Source organism: Sinocyclocheilus grahami, unplaced genomic scaffold (genome assembly GCF_001515645.1).
Source record: "Sinocyclocheilus grahami isolate Dianchi unplaced genomic scaffold, SAMN03320097.WGS_v1.1 scaffold121.1, whole genome shotgun sequence".
NCBI lineage: Eukaryota > Metazoa > Chordata > Actinopteri > Cypriniformes > Cyprinidae > Sinocyclocheilus > Sinocyclocheilus grahami.
The window spans coordinates 1,073,497-1,094,669 of record NW_015505300.1 but is presented as its reverse complement, the minus strand read 5'-3'; the positions used below and the strand labels follow the sequence as shown (position 1 = coordinate 1,094,669).

General features: G+C 36.3%; 1 protein-coding gene across 1 annotated transcript; it reads right to left on the bottom strand.

The window, feature by feature from the left end:
* Nucleotides 1-3,121: 3,121 nt before the first annotated feature.
* Nucleotides 3,122-15,690, bottom strand: LOC107589840 (carbonic anhydrase-related protein-like). The gene is made up of 9 exons (XM_016278390.1): nt 15,147-15,690; nt 13,865-14,056; nt 12,372-12,496; nt 11,690-11,785; nt 11,437-11,499; nt 11,297-11,345; nt 11,044-11,156; nt 8,612-8,783; nt 3,122-4,260 (listed from the first exon to the last, which is right to left on the bottom strand). Exons 1-8 carry the CDS (start codon nt 15,217-15,219, stop codon nt 8,649-8,651), a joined length of 846 nt encoding a protein of 281 aa, XP_016133876.1. The 5' UTR covers nt 15,220-15,690; the 3' UTR covers nt 3,122-4,260; nt 8,612-8,648.
* Nucleotides 15,691-21,173: the final 5,483 nt, after the last annotated feature.

Sequence of the window (21,173 nt, the reverse complement as noted above, 5' to 3'; positions counted from 1 at the left end):
AATGCTACCTTAGTGCGTTCGGAGGAAAACTTCTGCGGCTGCATCTCGATGAACAAGGCCACTTGCAGGAGGAAGCCGCCACACTCAGCTGTGTCACCCGCGTAGGAAGCAGGCATGGCCATGGGACTTACAGAGGCAGATTGGGGGGTTGCCGGAGGAAGCAGAGAAGTCCGGAGGATGTTTACCAGCTCCTCCAGGACTTCTGCGGGTGTGGGAGGTCGAGGATCCATGGAGGTATTTGTTATGGTCCGGTCTTCTGTCACAAAGCAAGGCCAGACACAACAGGTTAGTGCAAAACAGGATGGTTTATTGACTGGGTAAGTGGATGACTGGAAGAGGTGAGTTCAAGGCAGGTGAATGTCAACACAGTGCATGGTTCCAGGGTGCTTATCTGAGTTCTGATGGAGAGGATCGTAAGCCGGTTACAATGGAGATCGTGGAGCCGTTACCACTGAGTCGTTGGAGGATCGTATGAGGAACAGCAGGTAAGTCATTCTAGGAGAATTTGGCAGAGAGAGAGTCCAGAGTAGTTCGTAGGAGTGAACGGTAGACCGGACAGTGAGTGACTGTGATGTGTGTGTATTTGTAGTGTGGCTTGATTGGTGACAGCAGGTGCGGGTGATTAGAATTCAGATGACTGTGATCGGGTGATTATCCTGGCTGGTGACTGCAGTGACTGTGATGAATCCCTGACACAAATATTGGTTGTATTATTATTATTATTACTGTATTATTATGATTATTATTACTATTATTGATAATAACATGAAAATTATTATCTTTAGAATTTTAGTATGCATTTTGAAGAAAAATATTTTAATAGTAATATGATGTATTTCTAATGCAACAGTAAATAAATAAATGATGTCTTTATGGAGAAAGTTTTATGTGAGGGTTTGGATTTGGGTATGGGAATAGAAAACCATTAGTTCAAGTAAAAAATAGCTCAAGTATCATCATGATAGAAAATCACGTGTGTGTGTGTGTGTGTGAGTGTGTGTGTGTGTGTGTGTGTGTGTGTGTGCAGGTTTTTCTACACTGGTGGGGACTTAAACCTGAATACACACCAACTCATGGGGACTTGTGTCACCGTGGGGACCTAAATTGAGGTCCCCATGGGTACAAAAGCTTATAAATCATACAGAATGAGTTTTTTTGAGATTGTAAAAATGCTGAAAGTTTTCTGTGAGGGGTAGGTTTAGGTGTAGGGCGATAACAAAATTATTATACGTTGTACCGTATAATAAAAACCATTTTATGCGTTTTTGTGATTTATGAGGACACAAATTTGTATAATGACATGGGTATGACATAGGTATTACAACGAGAAGGTGATTTATGAGGACATTTTCAGTGTCCCCATATTTCAAAAGGCTTATAAATCATCCAGAATTAGCTTTTTTTTTGAAAATCTAAAAATGCAGAAAGTTTCCTGTGAGGGGTAGGTCTGGGTGTAGGGTTGGTGTAGGGCAATAGAAAATACGGTTTGTACAGTATAAAAACCATTACGCCTATGGAGAGTCCCTGCGAGGATAGTGCACCAGACGTGTGTGTGCGTGTGTGCGTGCGTGCATGAATACACGCTTGTTGCTCATGTTTGTTGTTCCATTTTAGACTGATAGGATTTGTGACTGATTGTTATAATCTGCCTGTTTCAGGCCCAAGGGAGAGCTATTAACATATTAACATCTGTATCTTGTTTATTTGTCATGCTATAATTTCCCTCCAATCAAGTCTTAATAACGACAAGAGGGTTGAGGAATTAGCTGTCTGATGGGCATTGTGCGAATCTTCTTGCTGATTACTGGAGTGACGCACTAGGCTGTGACTACCTCAATTAACCATTCACCATGATGTCAGAGCATGAGGAGTTGCTCATCGACTGTGTTTGAAGATGAAAGCTCCTCTCGTGCACTTCACCCACAGCTTTACATGAGGAGCCAATTGTTCGCATCCTCATTAAAGATTTGATGATTCTACTTTCGGCTTTCCATAAGTGATCAATCTTTATACTGACCCCAGTGCTATCTTTGGGTCGTGAACCTCGCAATGACTTTAAATTGCGCTCATTTGTGTAATGCATCTAATGAGCAGTCGGTGATTTTGGTTGCTGTCATTTCTTTCACAGACAGCTGAGGGCGCTCTAGCGCCTTTCACTCCACATATTCGTCTTCGGTCGCTATAAGTTATTTGATATCAGCCGTCTAAAAGTCATAAAGTGATATGACAACTACATCTCTTTATACAACCGTTACTACTGACAAAAACACAGCCAATTTGGTCCAAATATATGTCTTTCTACCCACAGCAGAGAAACTATTGCAGCAACATGCAAGGAAATAAGACTACAACTGTGACCCTAAGAAAAACGATGCAGTGATGATAAAACCATTGTACTGCGATATATACCATGATATTGAAATATAATGTTATTCATGTGCCAGTACTTTGCGTGTTACCATGGTATTTTTTCTACTGGTGTGCTTTCATACAATTACATGCCTTTTCAACAAACAAGATTCTGACTTTTTAGGCATAGGCCTACACAGGTGTGGATCCTCTGTATTCAGAAGACAAACAAGTTCAGTGCTTCAATATACTGTTTTAGAGGCTTTGAAGTTGCTGGGTGGAGCTGCATATGCTAGTTGCTATGAGGGATGTTATAATTTCCTCGTGGACCAGTAGAATAGGTCATGCGATTACAATATAAACTCAGTGCTTCATGTCAACGCCCTAAATGACAGCATGCTAACATCATAATGGCAGATATACAGTCATGTTTTTGGGGTAGCTTTGTGTGTAGACTGAGGTATGTTCAGTTGAAGCAAATATTCAGTAAGGTTTCCTTATATGAAACCAAAGTGACAGGGACATGTGGTCACTTGATGAAACATAATTAATGTTATTGTTGAAGCAGAAGTAATAATAAACTGAAAATTAGATATTGGCCATTAACTGTAATAAGTTTAGGATGAAGTAGTCAAATCGGCCAACTAAACTGAAATAAAACTACAACTAAAATGCCAAATAAAAAGATTTGTATAATAAATTAAATTGAAAAAATAATAATAAAATGCATTCAAAATGTACTTTATTTGAAATACAATACATATAGGTAGGCCTTCATTATGACATAAGTACTGCCCACAAAAAATATCCAGTCAGAAATTACAGTGAGAATCTTATTGAAATGACTGTGCTTTCTATTGTAAACGTCAGGTTGTATATGCTTACTCCTTACATGTCAATCATTATGACGACAAGGGGGTTTTTAAGGTATGCATAAGCAGTATTTTCACCTGAACATGGTTTCCCACGAGAACAACAGAACAACAGCATCTGTGGCTTTTCAGGTTTCAAAAATAATACGACATACAGACGCACATATCTGTCAATGAACCATGTTTTCTTTTTTGTGGGACTACAAAGAGATGTACGGCGTTGCTAAAAAGTTGTGTAAAGCAAGATAATGAAAGACCAATATAGACTATAGTTATCTATTAAACTGCTGTATGCCACCTGCTGTGCCAGAAGCCATGAAACTGCAGATGTGAGTAATACAGCTATCTACACATAGACTAGACTATCAAAGTGAATTTAAAACAAACATTAAACACAGGATAATACACCAACAGTCCTTCATATTCTGTTCATTCATCATAGAGCAGGTAAAAACTTAACCAGTCACCAGAGATTTAATCAGTTCATTCAACAGCATGAATTCATTTCAGTGCTAGTATTTAAAATCATTCAATGTACAGACATTTATACATTCTGATAGGACTAAACTGATTCTGACCATGTCAAATTATATCAGAAATAATCAAATATCAAACCGTGTATGAAATGGGTCTGCCTACATTATGTGTCAGTCATGTATATTATTACTGTGTAGTATTACATTCCTATAAAGCCACATTTATAGGACTACACACATGCTATATGTTGTTAAACTTCATAATTGCAGTATTCTAAAAATATTCATCAAGTGTTAATATGCTCCTTCACTTTTCCTTACACAATTGTAAGCTTATCACATGGCATCTCTTCATGCTCACTGGCTTCCCCTTGTTTACATGAAATCCAGTATAATTGTGTTTTTAAATGAATGGTAAAAGCAGCTTTTGCGCACATCAGGGCCATACTCAGGGCGGTTGACTACAAAACGCTGCCCAAGCAACTCTACAGGAAGTGATGAACTTTCACTTTAGCCAGGACATTTGTAGAGACTTCATCCATAGTTCTTCATTATTAAAATCTCTGAAAAATAAAAAAAGGTTTAAATATGCTACATGCATAGAGATATATTGATATATATTATATAAATATATATTAGACACACATATTTATATATAGATAGATAGATACAGAGATACAGATATAGTGTAGGGTGTGGGCGGCATAAAGTAAAATGGGATGGACCGAAATTGCGACCAAGACATCTGAACAGAAACTGTTACTTTAACAGATCCGATAATATTTCATGTACGTGATATGATCCAGGTTTTAATGTAAACACTGTCTGATTATGATGTCCTGCTGGAGAACTCGCTTTTACAATGAATGAGACACTTACTGAGCAAAACCAGTAGGCTGACTTATAACCTCGAAACAAAGGCACACAAAAAAATCCACACACAGGAAGAATGCACAAATACACAAACATTGTGCAGGATGTGTAATGCAAAAATGAATCAATACATTCATAAATGCATCTGAAGATTTGGCTAAATGTGAATTTTAGTTTTTAGGCAAGAATTTTCATTTCAATTCATCACTACAGAAAGTATTTTGAAAGCCCCTATTCATAAGAATATAATTTAACCAAAAGACATGAAATGTAAGTAAGTGCAATGCTGTTCTGGATTACAGAAGTATAGATTCCGATCAGCAGTATCTTTTTATGACTAACATGTTTGGGAAATATCTTCTTTTTTTTTTAGGGCTATACCATTACTTTCAGACTGGGACTTTTTGATTCATCATACAGGACTCTGAAAATAGGAAGAGAATTAGGATCTGTGGATCCCCAATTCTCATGCCGACCACACATTGCTGTTTTGTGAGGCAGTCATTTGACCATTAGATATCCATTACACCTGAACAATATCTCACTGTGCTTCCATCAGCTTGTCATGCATGTGCTGCTCTCTGTTACTTAACACAGAGGAAGTAGTGTGTGCATCCTGTGTGTGTGTGTGTGTGTGTGTGTGTGTGAGACAGAGAGAGGTGGGGGAGATAATTAAAAACAGAGGTTAGAGCGATGGAAAATGTCTGTATGTGTGATGGTATAAATATGTATGTGAGCCAAAAAAGAAAGCATGTAGCTGAAGAGAAAGCAGTCTTAACATTATTAATTTGCCTAGTAATACAGAGGAGACCTTTAAATGCTATCAGCGAAGAGACTTATAATTGCCTAATCTGTTGACTGACAATTTTACTGGTTAACTGATTCAGCTAATTTACAGCCTGACTTTAGTCTGATTTACTGACAGTTCATGACCATGGTTTGAAGATAATTGCAACAAACTTGACCTAGTTGGGTATTTTTTTATATAAAATGTAGGAAGTGTGAAATGACGTTTACTCCTTGTTTGAAGGTTTTTTTTTCTATTGTGGTGTAAATAACAAGCTCATGGCTTGTATGAATCAATTATATGAATCAAATCTGTGGTGAATGACATAATTTCATCATCATCATCTCAAACAAACGTAGGGAAAATGCTAATCTGTGCTGAACAGAAGAAGAATGCTTGAGTAGCTTTTTTTTAAATCTATTATTTAGCACCGTAAGTTACATGATAAAGCACTTGGTTCACCCCAAAAAATGTAATTTACAAATCCTCAGGCCATTTATATCAGAACAGATTCAGAGAAATTTAACATTACATCAGTTGCTCACCAATGGATCCTCTGAAGTGAATGGGTGCCGTCAGAATGAGAGTTCAATTAGCTGCTAAAAACAACACAATAATCCACACGACTCCAGTCCCTCAATTAATGTCTTGTGAAGTGAAAAGCTGCAATAAACAAATCCATCATTAGGATGTTTTTAACTTCAAACTGTTGCTTCTGGCTAAAATATAAGTCCTCTGTCCATAATATTGCATTCTCCAGTCATCTCATCTGAATCAGTCAATAATTTAACATCACAAGGTGTTAATCGATTAACTGGATTATTGTGATGCTTTTATCTGCTGTTCAGGCCTGAGGGTGAGTACATTTTTAGCAAATTTTCATGTTGTGGTGAACTATTCCTTTAAATTCCTTTAAAACAACTCTTACAGGAGATCTATAGTTTTTTGTATACTTATTCAAAAGTCCAAGCGGCAACTATAGTTGCCTGTGGGCAAATTACTTGTAAGTACATATCATGGGGAAATGGGCTATACTGTGTTAATAGGTTAATAAATCAAGGTTATTGGTCTTGTTTAGTGCTTTTTGCTTTCATAATATCCCACCTAAAACATAACTTAACCCTTTAACTGACATCTCTACTGTACAGTAGACCTTAATTTGATAGGGAATAAATCTGTCAAAAGGAGGAGATGAGAGAGCAATCTTTCCACAGCTATACTGCCCCACTTCTGTGTCTGTGTTAGTTTACATTTACATTATTATATGAAATCACCTACTACAATCAGCCATTGAATACTATGGGCCTAAAACATGCGCAATTTTCTTTCAGTTATACCTTTTTTATCATATAGATTTTTATTTATATACATGTATTTTCATTGAACTAACACACCTCTAAGAATGAAAATACCTGTATGTTCAATAATAAGCTTACATTATTATATGAAATCACCTACTACAATCAGCCATTGAATACTATGGGCCTAAAACATGCGCAATTTTCTTTCAGTTATACCTTTTTTATTATATAGATTTTTATTTATATACATGTATTTTCATTTAACTAACACACCTCTAAGAATGAAAATACCTGTATGTTCAATAATAAGCAAATAAATAAACAAACAATAATGGGTGTAGCCTACACATGATAATTATTTAAATAATCATATATTTGAAAAAGAATATCATTCATTTCATGAATATCAAGGACTTTTGTCAAGGTTAATCCATATGGCCTAATCAATATGTGCCTATTCATAAAATATGTGATATTTTACATATTTACATCACTAAGTATAGTATGCAAAAATGTTTATGTAAATGTAAAAAAAAAACTACTTGTACCTTCACTGCAGTACTCCTTGTAGGCTACTTAGAGGCTACTTATACTAAAACTGCTTACGTAAGGGAAAGTTCACCCAAAAAATGGAAATTGTGTCATCATTTAGTCACCCTCAAGTTGCAAACCTATGAGATTCTTTCTTCTGTTGAGCACAAAAGAAGATATTTTGCAGAATGTTGGTAACCAAACAGTTAAATGTGGAATTTTCTTTCAGGTATACCTTTTTTATTATATAGATGTATTGATGTAATATGTATGTAATAATGTATATATTATATATTAGATGTAATAATGTATATATTATTATATAGATTATTTCTTCATTTTATTTATTTCTATTTATTTATTTTCATCAACTTTTTGATACACAATACCCTGTTGGGGCAACTTAATGGCTGCACTTTGTTCTGCACTATGTTCCACCATTTTAAGACAAATGGATTTGTTGTGTTTTCATATTCAAGAGATTATAAGCTAGATGCAACTTTTTTGGGGTTTGCATCGAATGTTCTTCGACTTTTATGCATAATAAATGTGTTTATGAATAAAGACTGATCTGTTGAAAGCAGTTATTTTGAATTAGATGCCAAATGCTCTCCTCCTATTCAAATTTAACATTGAAGGGGTGCATGCAACATATTTGCCCACCGGCAACTATAGTTGCCGCACATTCAAATACGATTTTCAAGAAAAGAAAAAAAACCTGGGGAAAATAAATGCAGAACATGTTCACATTGGACACTATTAACATGACTATATGCATGAAACAAATCAGAAAAATTTGGGTTTGCACAAATGGGTTGACAGAAGTGTAGTATATAAACAGAGTAGTGCCAAAGTAATACTTTAGCTTACATCATCAGAGTCTTTTAGTAGCACTGCATCATCATGGCCTAAATTAGTCTGCTCAAAGTCTCATTTCAAAATGAATAATATGCAGGCAGAGGCGTCCCCCTGAGAGCTCTAGAAATAGACAGATCCATACACAATGCTGCAGCTAGTCCTAGATCAAGGAAGTAGGTTACTCTATTACTCTAACCTTTGCAGCACTCTATTGTATATAGTGATGCTAATACTGCTAAGAGAACTTGGCCTATTTCCATTAAGCCACCGCACACTAAGCAAGAGCTTTTGTACAGTTATTGGTCAGAATAATGGTCGCATGGAGATGAATCTTCAGGTTTGTTTAATTTTGGAAGTGCTAACAGTTTTGTATTTGGAAAATCCAGGTGGGTTCTTGTTGCAACACAGACAATGAGGCATTTAATCAGCTAATGTGAAGAGCCTAATCTAACTCCTCCTTTACAAAGAGGAGCCAAAGCCATACATAAGCCATCACATTATGCTCAAATGAGGGCGCTCCTCTTGAATAAACAAAGAACAGAATACAATCTCCTGAAAATTTACCCATGGTAGATTAAAAATGGATCCTGCAGTGGGGGCTTTACTGGAAGGCTGCCCTGACCACCCTGTCGCTCAGGGGCTGGGTGGGTCTGAAGTTGTCCCCCAGCATCCCATCATTGCCTTCTAGAAGCTCTGCTCCTTTAATATGGGACCTGAGACGACGAAACTCCTCAATCTGGGGCAGAGAAAAGTGTTGAATGTTAGTTGAAAGAAGGCCAGCATTCACCTGTGTACTGTCTGACCTCGTGTTTCCATACAGCAGTGAGTGGGTTAGATGTGAGCCAAAATGAACTCTTTCCACAGTGTGCATTGATGGAAAAATTAAAAAATGTACTAACTATAAATAATTTATTACCATTTATTACATTTATTTTGCATTACTGTATATTTATTACAATATTTTTGTCAATTTTTGGAACAAAGATGAATTAAACTCAAGTAAATGAACAAAATAATCATTAATAATGAATTGTATAACTAGTATATTCAACCTCGTTTAGATACATACAGTAGACTCACATTAAATGGCAGTGTAGGTACTATATAGGAAACCTCAACTGCTTGATTGATATACCATAGAAAAATGTAAATTACATTGTTACCAAACAGTATATCATAAAGTTTTATAGTACATGCTACTTAACTTGCATATATACAGTATAGTTACTCTATATACATTTATACAAACACACACACACATTCATATAAACTGATGTATATGATATAGCAAATCTCAACTACCTGTTTTTTATTTCCTTGCTAAATGTAACTATATTATCACCCAGATCTTATGTCCAACATTATTCGCATACATACTCACGTAAAAGCGATATATAGCAAATCTCAACTGCTCGATTGCTTGTATTGTCGCAAAATGTAAACTACATTTTCGACCAGCCCTAATCTGCTAAATGTGACTGCAAGGCATAAAGTTATTAAGATATTATAAACATTAACATTTTGACTTTCTGTGAAGCTGCTTTGAATGCGTTTTGTGAAAAGTGACTCATGGCTTGACTTGACAAACAGGGCAGAAAACTGGTAAGTAACTCCATTCGTTTACTTACTCATGGGTGAGTGTTGAATGTGGACCCTGTGTGTGAGCTTTTTTGGAAACATGATGAAGCAAGAGTATTTTCTTGTCTATTTTCTCCTCTTTTCGCTATTATTTATCCATTGTAACTTCTTATTATAATAGTCTGAAGTGTTTATTTGAAGTCATCATAACATAAGCAGGGTCATACACTACATAAGTAGGGGATAACATATCAGTGTTGCATTTTGACTTAATCCAAGAAGGAAACAATTTATATCAAAAATGTTATTATCGTCATCAAACACAGACAAGACCCTGACCTGCTTTCATGTTTGACCTCATAATCAATATATGACTGGCCTTTACTTGAAAGTACCCCTGCTCTGCCAGTCATTGAGATCAAAGATAAAGGAGTTGCAAACAAACAGCATATATTGTTCTTCAACTTATGATGTATATCACTGTGGTAAACCTAAGTCTGTTCAAGTCACGTCAAGTTTGTTTCTGATTTCCCCCGTTTTATGTATTCATATATATTAGTGTTCTGAGAGATGATGAAACATTATGCACTACTTTAAAGGTTTGGGGTCAGCAAGATTTTGATATTTGAATGAAATGTTTTTAATCAGCAAAGACACGTTGCATTGAACTGATGAATTGAAAAATGGCAGAAAGACATTTATAATGTTACAAAATGTTTGGTTTCAAATAAATGCTGTTCTTTTCTTTCTAAACATAAAATATTACTGTTTTTTACGATAAATAAATTCAGTCTGAAGAGGATAAGAGACTCTCAAAACAAATTTTTTTTTTAAATCACAGTACACAGTAGTGAAATGTATACACAGTAGTGATTTATGGAGGGGACAATATTTGCTTTTAGTGAACTTCCAAGTTTAATTAATCAGCATAGGAACATGTTATATTGGTAAACAATAAACTTGGTTAAGGTATTTAACTGACAAAATTATTTGGCAAAAAAAAGAGGCTACTACTACTCTTGGAATACGGGTTTTACTTTACTATGCCAAAAAATGCATAGAAAAACAAAAAGCTCACAGTAAATGAAGTATACATTGACTATAATATAATCAATTATTAATATGACTAATATTTTGATATTGGCTCTCCCTTGAATTTGTTTGTGCATTCCTCAATAAGCATGTTTCTATGCATTATCACAAATAAGCGGCTAGAAATGCAGAGCACACACAAAAGTTTTACTCTCTCCAAACACAGCTGCTTAGAAAATCTACATAACATCAATATGTTTGAATAAAGGGCAAAGATAGCCATTTTCCTAGGTCAGGCACTTTTGGCCACTACTATATATTACTATACTATATTACATACATACTTGAGTAATAATAATATTTAACAATAGTTGTTGATGTGTTACCTGCATCTGAGAGATGGTAAGGGGGTAACGGTAAAGAATCCAGGTGACTTTCTCACTACAGGGCGGTGTGGTTAAAGAGCCCTCATACACCCAGTAATCTCTTAAGAGAGGATCTGAGGAGGTAGACAAACCAACGGAGGCACTGGTAACCTTTAACTAGCATATACCAAGATGTTGTTAGCAAAGATAAAATATCAAAACATGCAAATAAAATACAAATATCAGTATAATAGATTCAAAATAAATGATTTACCAGGCAGTAATGTGTTGGGGTTAAAACATGGAATTATTTTTGTCTTTCCCTGTACACATAAAAAATACATTTTAGGTCACAAGGGTATGAGTCATAGTCTTTTTGGCTATAGTCTCTAGTGAGCCAGCTCTTCTACTCACCTTATACTGCAGGTCCTGCAGGACGTCTGAGATGGCCTTCAGCCCAAGATGTTCTTTCCCAATCTGCATAGAACAAATAAGAGCACCAATGTCAGCTGAGCATGACATACTGCAAGAAGACCAGAGACAAAAAAAAATCAGCCTTTCTCTTGAAAGGCTTTCTATATTTACACCACTGATACCATGTTTATTTACATGACCCTATTCTGTATCTGTCATGACCTTCAATATGTGGGCAAGTCAAATATGATACCTGCACAAATAGGGCGATGATGAGAATGCCCTTTTTCTTGCCCATGGCCTCCTCCACGCTGTTGAATAATGTGGAGTTCCAGTGGATTAGATGAAGCTGTGAGAGATATTTATTACTAATTGAGTGATCTGCAATAAACCGAACCCTGAAATGAACATATACAAAGTATGCCAAATCATTAAGTTGATGATACATTTATGCCAATTCCGTGTTCAGACTGGTTTGACTCACAATTGTGCCAACAACTTGAGGAAATGCGATATGGTAAGAGGTTGACAAACATGGTAACATGTTGAGAACGGGTCCTTATCTTTCTCCTTGTGTACAGAAGACCAGGAGCAGGAGAGCAGGTGTCAGGAACAGGTGATATGAATAGATCACTTGATGATAAATCCCTCACATTGTTGTCTTTGACATGGATTGATGTCCCAGTTTATGGTTTTGTAGCTAAAAAAGGCTTCCTTCCTTATAAGTCAAATAGATATAGTAGTTGACGTGCTGGTGTTACCTGCATGGCTTATGCAGTGTGGATATTGTGACCTGTTAATATAGGCCCCAAAATAAATATGTGCTGTTTATGTGTGCGGTGTGAATCAGGCTTGTTTTAGTCTGTCCCTCAAACATCAGAAAGGATAAGTGAGAGGACCAACAAGAGCAAATGCTGATATGGCATGACACTGACCTCCATAGGAAAAGCCTTGAAGTTGACAGTGTGTTCAGATCCCCTCTGGTTCTCTCTCCCCCAGTGGAAGCGCACCTCGCTCAGTTCATACTCATGGTCACTAGGGAGCGGGCCCCCAGTCACAACTGAGACAGGATTACAAAGGACACAGGAAAGAGAACAGGACGAAATGACATAAAACAAGCTCACTGTGCATAGCCAGTATATCACAGACAGCAGATTTATGTCATTTAACCTCTCTGTGACCAAGAAAAGCAAAACATTTTGTGATGCCACTCTTGTGATCTTTGTTAAAGAGATAGTTCAGCCTAAAATGAAAATTTATTTTTTAATCACCCTTATGTTCCAAATAGTGGACAACCATTAAATCGTTAAATCTATAGCAGATATAATGCCTGATATTTGCCGTTTTTTAATTAGAAAAACTTCAGTATTTGTAAAAACTACTATAATAAGTTTACAGTATCAACAAGTTGCTAACATATAAATCTGATATTTTTTACATGAAAAAAAATGATGTAGCTCATTACCTGTCAAACTTAAAAATCACCATAAAACTAGTCCATCTGACCAGTGTTTTTAGTATAATTGAGATACAGTTTTTGTATTCTAAGCTCTAATTCTAAATTAATGAATTTTGTGTTTTTTGTTGCTTTTATGCCTATATAGATTTTATTCATTTTTATTTCAGTTTGTAATTTTAGTACATCAAGTTAAACTAAATGGAAATGAGAAATTATGCCTTTTAAACTAGCTGAAATAAAATAAGTTTATGTTTTTTGTATTTTATTTGACATCAGCTAACATTTTTCTTTATTTCAAGTAAAAAAAAAATTATGGTTTTAGTTTTAGTTAACTATAATAACCCTGCACCTGACTCGTGCAATATTATTATTATTATTATTATTATAAGTCTTTTGTAATCAAACGATATTGTGTGAACAAAGTAAGGTTTAAGATGTTTTACACTAGCTGAGAACTGTTCTCTCCTGGAGAGGATGCAAAAAGCTTGTGCTCTGACTGTGAGTCAACAGCTGGGTTGTAGTAAGCCCTCGCTGGGTTGTTTTATCGGAGGGAGGGGGAGGGGTGTAAAGTTTCAGCAGTCGGTGAGATTGACCCAGCCGCTGGGTAACACAAAAAAATACCCAGCACTGGAAAAAACACACCCAACATATGACCCAACAGGCTCAACCCAGCGGTTGGGTAGAAAAAATAACCCAGCATTTTTAGAGTGTAGCAATCATCCACTGATAACGTTTACTCCCTGTCAAATGCTTTTTGTTGTTTTTCTGTCCCTTTTGGAACTTGAAAGTTGTAGTCAACTGTAGTTAAACAATCTATTTTGGTGTTCAAATGAAAAAAATAATGACAAGAATTTTGAATGACAAGTTGGTAAACAGGGCATAAAGAGGAGAAAATAATGGCAGAATTTTCATTTTTAGTGAACTATTCCTTTACATTCAAACATAGAGAGAACTTTCAGCATGTTATACCTGATTTGGACTTGAGCATGATCCTCACAGTGTGACCTTCATTAATTACTTCACAGTCCCTGCAAACAACATAGTTGGGGTTAAGCCCCACCTCCAGGAGCCGCGGGTCATAGCGGGCCTCCCTAGAGTTAAGGTTTATGGGGGACTGGTACTCTCCATTTGCCTCAGGAAACAGAAGACCCCATTCAACACCTGGATTTATTCACAAAAGACAAAAAAAGTTGATTCAGTCAACCTTATAATGATGATAACATTTTATTCTAATGCAGTTATCAAAGCATACTTATCTTGCTTTTTAGTGGATAACACTGTCCTTGTTCATGACACACTGATCAACCTTGAAACTTTTGCACCATGAAACTTTGTGTCAATTCAGTTGTGCATAGACATAAAATATTTGGCCCAGCCACAGATAATAAACAGTGGTCCATTTTTTTGTCCCGATGTTGAAACAAACTAAAAGCGGCCAGAGCTCCAGTGTCTCAAAGTCATTACTGAGGGGTCCAACAGGAATAGCACGACACAGGGGGATACACGATGGGCTCATTTTTTCCCTCTCTGCTTTTCATCTCACCCCGTCTATTATTCACTCCTCTCTCTCTTTTTTTTTTTTTTTACTATTCACTATGCATATGTTTTATCTAAAATCTCACTAGTAAAGAATATGTTATATTATAGATCAGGGGTGTCAAACTCAGTTCCTGGAGGGCCGCAGCCCTGCAGAGTTTTGTTCCAACCTTGCTCCAACACCCAAACCATGTAGTTTTCAAATAAGCCTGAAAGATGTGATTAACTAGATCAGGTGTGTTTAATTAGGGTTGGAGCTAAACTCTGCAGGGCTGTGGATCTCCAGGAATTGAGTTTGACACCCCTGTTATAGATGAACGCTGTTAGACATGAATGAATGACTCTATTCACAAAAAGAACAATCTTGGTTTAAATACAATTTTAAATTACTTTTTCCCTCTGCTTTTTTTCACATAATAAACATGCATTATTCAATTATGCTTAAAATATTTATTTTTATTTATGCATTTATTTAATAAACACACTTTACAAGTTAAAAATATAGAATGCTGATTCAAAAAAATTTCTGAAGTGGTTATTATTGACCACAAACAGCACAGCTGTCTAATTTTGTCTGTGCATTTAAAGAATACGTATTTCAGGCTAACTGAGACAGGGTTGTTTTTATAGTAATTCCTGATCATGGGTGTGACAATAAAGTTTCATGTTTCACAAAGAGTAGAATTAGCCAGTGATTCTCTCATTGAATCCTTACCTTCTTCATAGCCCCAGTTCAGCTCATCTTTGCCAAGGTAGTCATCGGTCTCCTCAATAACATTATCTGCCATGGCCACTGAATTACAGCTTTCAGAACAACTTGTGTTATGTCCTGAGCAGATGGCAAAAACTAGTTCTTTCTGACCCCGTTTTCAGAGTGAAGTCTTCCTCGTCGTTTGCTCACTTCCCACCCATAAAACATAAAGAAAGTGGTCTATAACAATACAAGTGGAGGTGATTGAACTCAGTAGCTTCAAAGACACAATGTCCACTCTGAGAAACCAGTCGTCATTCCATTGAAAATGATGAGTTTTCTTCTCCTGTTCTCTTCTGGGAAAGGTGTCTTTTCTGTACCAACCAAAAGTAAGTTCACAAACTCACTCTATTAGCTACTACAGCCCACACAGTTCCCCCACAAGCCATCTGATTGGCTGCGTGCAGTGACTCTTAAGTCTCTGATGTAGCACCATAGAAACAGCTCAGCAGTCTGGCCTGGTTTACAGTCAGGCCACGGGAAGCACAGTGCACACTGGCAGGAATGCAGGAGTGACGCTGCTCTTAGAGAGTTCCTCCCACAATGAAGGAAATGGGTGTGGTTAAAAAAAGAACACCCACAAGGGGGAGGGTGAAGAAGGAGAGACTGAAGAGAGGGAAGGTCTGTTATTGTTTGCTTTGCACATTACTGATGGTGTTTTCAAGGTAAGGATGAGATGGTCCCATATGTGACCCTGGACCACAAAACCAGTCATAAGGGTCAATTTTCGAAATTGAGATTTATACATCATCTGAAAGCTGAATAAATAAGCTTCCCATTGATGCATGGTTTAGGATAGGACGATAATTGGGCCGAGATACAACTATTTGAAAATCTGGAATCTGAGGGTGCAAAAAAAATCTAAATATTGAGAAAATCGCCTTTAAAGTTGTCCAAATGAAGTTCTTAGCAATGCATATTACTAATCAAAAATTAAGTTTTAATATATTTACAGTAGGACATTTACAAAATATCTTCCTGGAACATGATCTTTACTTAATATCCAAATGATTTTTGGCATTAAAAAAAATTGGTTATTGCTACAAATATACTCCAGCGACTTAAGACTGGTTTTGTGCTCCAGGGTCACATATGGTGCTTTCCCCTGGCTGATGGTTATTATTCTAGCACGTTCTTTCCTGTTCACTGGTGAAACAAATGTCCAGAGACAGCTCTACCAACTTTAATCAGAAGTTTGCAGGAGACCTTGTTGTTTGTCAGCACAGTCAAATCTTATCTCGGTTCAACAATGCTAAATGTTATTTTATCAGCTGGACAACAGTAGCTTATGCTATCAAGAACAGTTTGAACTTCCACTAGATGGATGTATAAAAGTCTCCTGAATGCACTGATTGACCCAGATAAAAAATTGTAACAACTGGAGGAGGTGAACACTATGGCACATTGCCTTGAATTCTATACTAAGAAACTAATTTGACCCTAATTTTCTCAAATTAAAGGCAGCACATTACACAAAAGTGCAATCATTACCTAATTAATTAGAAGTAGGTCGTTTTACTCCCCAAAGCTCAGGGACTAGAACAGGGTTGTCATGTGATCTCAGCATAATCTATATTAGATCTATATTTGATCAGATATTTTGGGAAATCTGCATTTGCAGGCATCAAAACAAGCATTTTATCAGGAAGGTGTTTCTGGTATAGTGTTTGAGGAATTTGAATTCATTTGAATACTTTGAATAATTATTTCACTGTTTGAGGGCAGTTTCACAAGATTACAGCACTGTCCTCTAGTGGACATTACAAGACATGACAATATCCTCATAGACTAAGAATGCAAGTGGTTTGATACAGAAAGCTATGATTAATAGAACAATTTTCATTTCTGACTCACCTTTGACCTTGCTTATGAAGTGAGTGGGGGCAAACAAATCTAATAAAAAATAAAAATAAAAAATAAATAAATAATGTCTAAGATATCTATGCAGGATGACCATCAGGCCTGACTTGCTAGAAATATTGAATCCGTGAATCGTTAACTGCTGCAACCAATCCAGCTGAATTCATAAATGAACAGGTCCATTGAAAAGCATTGGATTTTAACTCCAAAAAGTTATTTTGTCTGACTCAGGAAAGAAATATGCACAGAGCATGCACCATTTACAAGCAAAAACTGTATAAAACTGTTCTAGACAAATATGTCAGTGGATTTTGATGTGAGATTACAACATGGTTTTGGTTTAAATTTTGACCAGAAGCAATGGTTTAAAGTTAAACCTTCTTAATGCTGGATTTGTTACTTATAAACACAATGCTTTTCACTTCTCAAGACATTAATTGATGGACTGTAGTCGTGTGGATTACTTGTGAATTACTGTGATCTTTTTATCAGCTGTTTGAACTCTAATTCTGATGGCACCCATTCACTGCAAAGTATCCATTGGGGAACAAGTGATGTAATTCAGTTTCTCCAAATCTTTTCTGATGAAGAAAACTCATCTACATCTACGATGGCCTGAGCTTGATTAAAATTTAAACAAATTGTTGGGTAAACTATTCCTTTAAGACTAAATGTGAAGTAAATCAAAGACATGGTACGTAAGTAAATACAGAAATTTGCAGGGGAAGTCCATTAAAGGTAATTTACCTTAATAGTTCATCAAGGTCTTTCTCTCATCTCTGATACCTTAACCAACTGTCTTTAGGGTAAAGCTCACATGGTCTATTCCTCTCATTAGCTTATTACATATACAGTGCATTACAAATCTTGCAATATCTTAATATATTCATTTAAATGGAGATTGGTAAGGGGAGGTTTGTAGACATTGCCTGCCCCTTCACGCGTGCAATGGATTTAAGTCTAGAACCATCCAGCTCTACACCATCACTGTGGCCCAGAGCAAAGCACTTAACCCCAAATAGCATCATTGACATTGGAGTATGGTTAATGCACTTTGACTCCTGTGTCTGTCTGAACAAGAACAATCATGTCTTTCCAGTTTGATGGACAGTTTGCTGACATAAAAAAATGATTATTGCAACTGTGTGCACAATAAAGAAAAGAAAACATTATTACTTAATTGCTGGAATATGAGGATCGCTACACAGCCATAAAAAATGATTCACATTAACTGTCTATTGTTATATACCTGTACATACAATTGTCGATTTGTATATTTTTATTCCTTAGTTACTTGTTCTATTTTTCAATTTTTTATTATCTGTGTTTTTGTTCTGTCACTGTCATTCTGTTACACTGTGGAGCTTCTGTCATGAAAACAAATTCCTCGTATGTGTAAACATACCTGGCAATAAAAACTCATTCTGATTCTGATTCTGATTATTGTTTCTCCTCTATGCCCCGCCTTTCTGAAACGCGTCGATTTTTACAAAATTTTATCGGAGAAATGACAAACTACAAACGCTACTCTACAGGAAGGCCAAACAAAGTAGTTTCTCTTTCACAATGAAACACACGGCGGGCTAGAGTATGCGGAGGCCAGCTTGAGTGAGCGGTGGCCGGCGGGCTTGTGGCAACCACATGTGACGACCCCGGGCTGGACTCCGCTTAGTCCATGGTGAAAGCCGATCCGGCGATCCACAGCGCGAAGTTGATGTATTTCCTCAGCGACCAGCACGTATCAGCTCCAGGCATGACGAAGCAGATATCGTCCTCTTTTGGAAGGCCAAACAAAGTAGTTTCGCTTTCACAACGAAACACACAGCGCCTTCACAACATGGCGGCGGCAACAACAATACTACAGCGAGAATAAAAGTTACACCTTCTTTCTTTGTGTGAACATTTGGGTGGTGTTATGCAAATCTTCCCACATTGTGACGTAGACGTGGGGATGTGTTAGAACGAGCTGTTTTAGGTAGGTGTGGTTGACTCTTAACTTTCATAAAGAATATCTCTTTGGATTTGAGACTTTTTTAGAACAAAAATTACAGTTTAATTATTTGCATCTGTAAACTAAAAGCATTTAAATTGAAATATGGATACAAATATGACAATAATGAAATTCAGAATTATGGTGAATGTGAAATATTAAGAAATATTGTGTTAGTGGTTTAACGATTCTAGAGATCAAACTTTCACAATATATATGCGACCCTGGAGCACAAAACCAGTCTTAAGTCGCTGGGGTATATTTGTAGCAATAGCCAAAAATACATTGTATGGGTCAAAATTATTGATTTTTCTTTTATGCCAAAAATCATTAGGATAAAGATCATGTTCCATGAAGATATTTTGTAAATTTCCTACTGTAAATATATTAAAACTTAATTTTTGATTAGTAATATGCATTGCTAAGCACTTAATTTGGACAACTTTAAAGGCAATTTTCTCAATATTTTGATTATTTTGCACCCTCAGATTCCAGATTTTCATCTCGGCCAAATATTGTCCTATCCTAACAAACCATACATCAATGGAAAGCTTATTTATTCAGTGATGTATAAATCTCAGTTTCCCTTATGACTGGTTTTGTGGTCCAGGGTCACATATTGTGTTTGTACTTTTTTGAAGAAGAATATTCTTTGCTTGTGTCTGAAAACCAAAAAAAAAAAGATTAATTCTAAGAAAAAATGCAAATGATTTGTAGTAAGCTACAACATGACAATATTATACAATAATCATGCTGGTGTTCATTGGTTCATTAAACTGTCATTGGATGATACACATTCTATCTAGCGTATCAGATTTTACACTTTCTCTTTATATACTGTATATTATTCAATTCATGAAATGTACTTCACCACAAATTCAAATAGTCAAAATAGTAGCATCTTCTCATTATCTGTTTATTTTTCAGGCATCATATACCTATTTATATTTTAAATGTATTCTACAATATTAGAATACATTTATCCTTCTCCACCAGGCTCAAAGAGTAGGCTATACTATAAAGGACATTAGTGGGCCCTCTTCATCACAGTGCCTGGGACAACATTCCCAGTTGTACACCAGGACAGGTCTCTACATGAGGACAAAAAATGTGCCTAAATATAATTAATAATACATAGCATAAAAAGTAAATTCCTAATGACAAAAAGAACCAGAAAAAAAGGCTGGGGACATCTCCCCAGAATAATCTGTCATAGGAAAAAAAATTATCATAACATTCTTCCTTTAGGGATACAACAGCTTGTTACGGTGGCAGTACCTAATCTACCCCTAAAAGATGCATATTAGTACCTTAGAATAGTGATATGTAACCTTAAAGGAATAGTTCACCCAAAAATGAAAATTCTGTCATCATTTACTCACCCTGAAACAGTTAAGGGTAGCCATTGACTTCCATAGTATTTTTTTTTCATGCTATGTCAGTCAATGTTACCGTTAACTGTCTGGTTACCCACATTCTTCAAAATATCTTCTTTTTTTTTTTTGTACAGCAGAAGAAAGAATTTCATACAGGTTTGGAACAACTTCAGGGTGAGTAAATTATGACAGAATTTTCATTTTTTTGGTGAACTATCCATTTAAAGTCATGATAAAACAAACAGAAAACGATATTTTCCTCTGAGAGTAACAGATTATTGAAAAAAATGTAGGAAAACTTCTATGCCAGTGCTTCCCAAACCTGTCCTGGAGGACACCCTGCCCTGCACATTTTGTATGTCTCCCTAATCAGACACACCCAATTTAGTTCTTGCAGTCTCTACTAACGAGCTGATGAGTGGAATCAGGTGTGTTAGATAAGGGAGACATACAAAAGGTGCAGGGCAGGAGGGCCTCCAGGACAGGTCTGGGAAGCGCTGTTCTATGCATTGGTTGTTGATTGAATTTTGAGATGTGGGTGTTGCAAAAGTAGAGGCAGATGAATGCGATCGTACAGGGGTGGGTTTAAATGGACTAAATAAATAAATTCCTGCATATGTCACCTGAGAGAAGTCTGTCATTTTCACTGGAAGTATTGTTGCCTCACAGCAGAAGCTCTCAATATCGAGCCAGAGGCCTTTCTGTGTTGAGCTTGCATGTTCTGTCTGTGTGGGTCTCCTTCACAATCCAAAGACATGCATCATA

Coding starts and splice junctions, on each gene's coding strand:
- LOC107589840 (XM_016278390.1), bottom strand. CDS start 15,219: ATGGCAGATAATGTTATTGAGGAGACCGATGACTACCTTGGCAAAGAT. Junction 12,497..13,864: donor CATGCTCAAGTCCAAATCAG/GTATAACATGCT, acceptor ATCCTGTCTCAG/TTGTGACTGGGGGCCCGCTC. Junction 11,346..11,436: donor TGCAGGACCTGCAGTATAAG/GTGAGTAGAAGA, acceptor TTATGTGTACAG/GGAAAGACAAAAATAATTCC.